Here is a 6,457-nt window from a genome sequence, read left to right as displayed (position 1 = left end):
CCCGGTTCACTCTACTTCCCTGTAAACCAACCACCCCACCCTCCCCTCCCCCCTTCGAGCACCGCTTGCAGAGGCAATAAAGTCATTGTTACTTCACATTCAGGCATTCTTTATTAATTCATCACACAACTAGGGGGATAATTGCCAAGGTAGCCCGGGATGGGTGCGGGAGGAGGGAAGGAAAAGGACACACTGCAGTTTAAAACTTTAACTGTTATTGAAGGCCAGCCTTCTGATGCTCGGGCAATCATCTGGGGTGGAGTGACTGGGTGGCTGGAGGCCCCCCCACCGTGTTCTTGGGCGTCTGGGTGAGGAGGCTATGGAACTTGGGGAGGAGGGCTGTTGGTTACACAGGGGCTCTAGCGGCGGTCTCTGCTCCTGCTGCCTTTCCTGCAGCTCAACCATACGCTGGAGCATATCAGTTTGATGCTCCAGCAGCCGGAGGATTGACTCTTGCCTTCTGTCTGCAAGCTGACGCCACCTATCATCTTCAGCCCGCCACTTGCTCTGTTTGTCCCGCGATTCAGCCCGCCACCTCTCCTCTCGTTCATATTGTGCTTTTCTGTAGTCTGACATTGACTGCCTCCACGCATTCTGCTCTGCTCTGTCAGCGTGGGAGGACATCTGGAGCTCCGAGAACATATCATCCCGAGTCCGCCGTTTTCTCCTTCTAATCTTCACTAGCTTCTGTGAAGGAGAAGCATTTGCAGCTGGTGGAGGAGAAGGGAGAGGTGGTTAAAAAAGACACATTTTAGAGAACAATGGGTACACTCTTTCATGTTAAATTTTGCTGTTCACATTACACAGCACATGTGCTTTCGTTACAAGGTCGCATTTTTCCTCTTATATTGAGGGCCTGCCGGTTTGGTGTGAGAGATCACTCACGCAGTGCCAGGCAACAGATTTCGGCTTGCAGGCAGCCATGGTAAGCCACAGTCTTTTGGCTTTTTTAACCTTCTTAACATGTGGGAATGGTTTCAAACAGTAGCGCCCTCATTTCCCATACCAAGCACCCGTTGGGTTGGCCATTTAAAATGGGTTTGCAATGTAAAAGGAGGGGCTGCGGTTTCCGGGTTAACATGCAGCACAAACCCAACTAACCCCCCCTCTCCCCCCACACCAAATTCTTGGGGATGATCACTTCACCCCTCCCCCCCACCGCGTGGCTAACAGCGGGGAACATTTCTGTTCAGCAGAGCAGGAACGGGCACCTCTGAATGTCCCCTTAATAAAATCGCCCCATTTCAACCAGGTGACCGTGAATGATATCACTCTCCTGAGGATAACAAAGAGCGATAAGGAATGGATGTTGTCTGCATGCCAGCAAACACCGGGACCATACGCTGCCATGCTTTGTTATGCAATGATTCCAGACTACGTGCTACTGGCCTGGTGTGGTAAAGTGTCCTACCATGGCGGACGGGATAAGGCAGCCCTCCCCAGAAACCTTTTGCAAAGGCTTTGGGAGTACATGAAGGAGAGCTTTCTGGAGATGTCCCTGGAGGATTTCCGCTCCATCCCCATACACGTTAACAGACTTTTCCAGTAGCTGTACTGGCCGCGATTGCCAGGGCAAATTAATCATTAATCATTAAACACGCTTGCTTTTAAACCATGTGTAATATTTACAAAGGTACACTCACCAGAGGTCCCCTGTGTGCCCTCAGGGTCTGGGAGCACGCCTTGGGTGAGTTCGGAGGTTACTGGTTCCAGGTCCAGGGTGATAAACATATCCTGGCTGTTGGGGAAACCGGTTTCTCCGCTTCCTTGCTGCTGTGAGCTATCTACATTATCTTCATCCTCATCTTCCTCGTACCCTGAACCCGCTTCCCTGTGTGTTTCTCCATTGAAGGAGTCAAAGCACACGGTTGGGGTAGTGGTGGCTGCACCCCCTAGCATGGCATGCAGCTCCGCGTAGAAGCGGCATGTTTGCGGCTCTGCCCCGGACCTTCCGTTTGCCTCTCTGGCTTTGTGGTAGGCTTGCCTTAGCTCCTTAATTTTCACATGGCACTGCTGTGCGTCCCTATTATGGCCTCTGTCCTTCATGGCCTTGGAGACCTTTTCTAATATTTTGCCATTTTGTTTACTGCTACGGAGTTCAGCTAGCACTGATTCATCTCCCCATATGGCGAGCAGATCCCATACCTCCCGTTCGGTCCATGATGGAGCTCTTTTGCGATCCTGGGACTCCATCACGGTTACCTGTGCTGATGAGCTCTGCGTGGTCACCTGTGCTCTCCACGCTGGGCAAACAGGAAATGAAATTCAAACGTTCGCGGGGCTTTTCCTGTCTACCTGGTCAGTGCATCTGAGTTGAGAGTGCTGTCCAGAGCGGTCACAATGAAGCACTGTGGTATAGCTCCCGGAGGCCAATAACGTCGAATTCCGTTCACACTACCCCAATTCCGACCTGCTAAGGCCGATTTTAGCGCTAATCCCCTCATCGGAGGTGGAGTAAAGAAACCGGTTTAAAGGGCCCTTTAAGTCGAAAAAAGGGACTTAGCCGTGTGAACGTGTCCAGGCTTAATTCGATTTAACGCTGCTAAATTCGACCTAAATTCGCAGTGTAGACCAGGCCTTAGAGAGCTTAGTCACAAGGGACAAGGCCTTAAACCAGGGATCAGCAACCTTTGGCACGCGGCTCGCCAGGGTAAGCACCCTGGCGGGCCGAGCCCTTTTGTTTACCTGCGGCGTCCACAGGTTCCCACTGGCCGCGGTTCACCGTCCCAGGCCAATGGGGGCGGTGGGAAGCGGCGCGGGCCGAGGGATGTGCTGGCTGCCGCTTCCCGCCACTGCCATTGGCCTGGAGCGGCGAACTGCAGCTAGTGGGAGCCACGATCAGCCGAACCTGCGGATGCAGCAGGTAAACAAACTGTCCTGGCCTGCCAGGGTGCTTACCCTGGTGAGCCACGTGCCAAAGGTTGCTGATCTCTGCCTTAAACCAAGCAGAGATCAATAATTAACCTCTGAAAAAGCAGACAAAACATTTCCCTTTGATCAAATTTCAGCATCTCGTTTGTCTTAGTCTGAAGTTCCATAGCCACTTCTGAAGTTTGGTTTCATGGTTCTCAGATTGAGGTTAGTGAAATTTAATTTCATTTAGACTAACCTTGATGCTTTCAAATTAAAAATGGACTCCTAACAAGTCCTTTGCAGTACACTGTGCAGTAAGGTATATATCTTCTTGCTTTCCCTTCCTCATAAATAGAATTAAAAATTATTCTAAAATGTAATTTGCATGTAATTCAGTTAAATTTAAATAATATAGATAATTATTTCTAATTAATTTTAACAAATACTGTGTTTGGGCTATAAATAGACATCAGTTCCTCATATTTCCATGGTCATTGTACAATTAGAACAAGAATGAATAAAGAATAAAGCAGCTTCACAGTATTTTGACATTACTGTACTGCATTTTTAAATGCCTGTATTTAGATAAAAACAGAACAGTATGTTTGTATAAATTTTGCCTGCACACACTTCAGATTACCATCAACTGCTATCATAGAAAAAGTGCATTAAATTCAATAATCTTATGTTGTGTTTCATTGTTCTTTCACTGTATTAATACTCAGGATCCAATTCTAGTGATGGTATCTCTCCTTTTTGTAGGTAGAAAGGAAGCGTCATATTGGAAATGACATTGTCACTATCGTGTTCCAGGAAGGGGAAGAATCTTCTCCAGCATTTAAGCCTTCCATGATTCGCTCTCATTTTACACGTATCTTTTGCTTTCTGTTTTTTTAATTGACTAAAGCTTGTTTACAAACCCCCATTAAATCCTTCCTATATGCCATTCACAGAAGAGAAAAGTATATTTTAAAATATCTTATATATAAGACATTTTATAGATTACTTAATTTTGTATCCCTAAATCTGTGAAAATTCTCCATCATGAACTACATCAAAGGTGTGCTGATTAAAAACAAGCAGACACTTTCAAATCAGATGCTTTTATTACTAAAGAATTCTTCAGATGGCTTCACAAAGTTAACTCAATATACATTTCCAAAAGAATATTTTCAGAAAATACTTCTGCTATTGATGTGAATAAATGTTTCAGTATCTACCGAATGCTGCCTCATGACATTTAGAGATCATTTATTTTAGATATTTACTATAGATGGGATGGGATACACAATTAAAGTAAAAAATACCAAAACCTTCAGAGTGATGGGTGACATTTTAAAATTGCATTATGACCTATAGAAATGAACACAATACTGAGAGTCAGGAACTTGTGAGTTCTAAACCCAATTCTGATATTGACTGCATGGTCTATTGTTGTTACCCCTTTCTTCTCGCCCACTTGTTTGTTTTAGTCATATGTTGGATCTTGTCTTTTAGATTTTTCTTTGAGCAGGGCCTATCATTTACTATATGATGCTAAAGTGCTTAGCACAGTGGGGACCCACGTCATAGAGGCCTCTAGATGCTACTGTAATACAAATGTTAATAATAAGACTTGGGGAAGTCACTTTATCTCTCTATACCCGAATTTCAATATTAGTAAAATTGTGACAATAATTCTTACCACATGGGGGTGTTGAGAGGATTAGTTAATGAATGTTGAAGAGGAATATTTATCTCTTATCTAACACAGTCTTGGGTTTCAACATTCTCAAAGTTCTAAAGCCATTGGTCTAGACATGTGAAACCTGCGAGAAAAACATAGAAATTGGGCTTGTTTTTGGCTTAATTGGCTTGTGAGTTGCTTGTTGGCTATTTTTTGGCTTGTTGCTTGTTGTAGCTTGTTGCTTCTTTTTTTTTTTATTAGCTCTCCGCAAGGAGGGGCAAGGGGGGAGAGAATCGGGGTGCACAGTGGGCCCACCACAGTCCCAGACTACACACGGGGGGACCTAGTCACATAGAGTGTTGCGGTTCTTAGGGATTAGCTTGTTTTGGCCTTGTTTTGAAATGGGATTAGCTTGATTTTTGGCTTATTGTGAAAGTCAGGGTGCTTATTTACCGCGTGAAAGTTGGCAACTGTGCATTGGTCCTGGCAGGGAGCATCCTGCACCAGTCCTTGCTATGTAATGTGGACACTCCCTAATGCGCTAGCTGCCAGTTCTTTTCAGACTATAGGTAGTGGTTGAGCTCCACCTTCTCCATGTAATGGGATGGAAAGCTAATGTATGGCTTTACTCCGTCAGTCTGTTAGCAAAGGTCCTGATGAAACTCCGGAGAGACACCAATTCTAATAGACCCCTTTTAGGACAAGACAGACAAATTCTTGAGCCTGTTTAGTACATTGCTAATCTCATCACGTTGAGAGTCTGAATATACTGGATCATATGTGTAGAGCAAGTCTTTACGTCTCAGCCTGGGAATTCCTCTCTGTTGCATGACTCTTGAGAGAAATAGAAAGACTTACTTTGTCCAAGCAGGTGTCCCAGTTCATCCTGTGGCTCAGAAATGCTTTTGGGCTGGTGTGAAATCCTACATGGATCCTTTTACATGCCCAATGCAAAAGTCAGTTAGCTACCACCTTCCACTCTGAGTTTGGGACAAAGACATCTTCCCTCCAACCCCATTTGGCAGCTGTTTTAGCATTTAAGGATCTGGATGTTAGGCCAGTGTCTACAGTAGAGGTGGGCCAATGTTTTTGCTCCAGTAGTTCATTCACTGAAAAATGAAGTTTTGGTCAACTTTAAACTATTCACAAATTTGCTAAATCGTTTCAGTTAGAAAAAAATCGGGGTAGATTAATAAAACAGCTAGAGGAGTAGGTGGTATCCACTTTGTAGGTTCTAGCCCAATGGTTAGGACATACACCTGGGATGTGGAAGACCCAAGTTCAAGTCCCTTCTCTGAAACAGGGATTTAAATCCATATCTGCCCTCTCCCCAGATGATTGTCTTCACCACCAGGCTATTCTGGGATGGGTCTTTCTCCATCTCTCCTGTTGAAGCTGTTCCACTCTGTATAAAATATGTGAACAGAATAATGCAGAAAGAATAGCAAATGTGGCAGGTGACCAGCTTTGCTTAACAGAGAAATCTTGGGTGAGCTGAAACACAAAAGAAGCTTACAAGAAGTGGAAACTTGGACAGATGACTAGGGAAGAGTATAAAAATATTGCTCGAGCATGCAGGGGTATAATCAAGAAGGCCAAAGCACAATTGGAGTTGCAACTAGCAAAGGATGTGAAGGGTAACTGGAAAGGGTTTCTACAGGTATGTTAGCAACAAGAAGGTCAGGGAAAGTGTGGGACGCTTACTGAAAGGGGGAGGTAACCCACTGACAGATGATGTGGAAGAAGCTGAAGTACTCAATGCTTTTTTTGCCTTGGTCTTCACAGACAAGGTCAGCTCCCAGACTGTTGCACTGGACAGCACGGTATGGGGAGGAGGTGAGCAGCCCTCAGTGGTGAAAGAACAGATTAAGGACTGTTTAGAAAAGCTGGACATGCACAAGTCCATGGGTTCGGATCTAATGCATCCGAGGGTGCTGA

At 45.2% G+C, this 6,457-nt stretch overlaps 1 protein-coding gene across 1 annotated transcript in view; it reads left to right on the top strand.

The window, feature by feature from the left end:
• The window catches only part of GARNL3 (GTPase activating Rap/RanGAP domain like 3), a 212,543-nt gene that overhangs the window by 124,062 nt on the left and 82,024 nt on the right, over nt 1-6,457 (top strand). Inside the window, exon 13 of the mRNA XM_024201166.1 lies at nt 3,616-3,724. Within this exon, the coding sequence (XP_024056934.1) occupies nt 3,616-3,724 (109 nt within the window). The remainder of the gene's footprint in view (nt 1-3,615; nt 3,725-6,457) is intronic.

This window comes from Terrapene carolina, unplaced genomic scaffold (assembly GCF_002925995.2).
Source record: "Terrapene carolina triunguis isolate 2854851 unplaced genomic scaffold, T_m_triunguis-2.0 Scaffold238, whole genome shotgun sequence".
NCBI classification, from domain to species: Eukaryota; Metazoa; Chordata; order Testudines; family Emydidae; genus Terrapene; species Terrapene triunguis.
The sequence above is the reverse complement of the archived record's forward strand: the minus strand, read 5'-3'. Positions and strand labels throughout refer to the sequence as shown.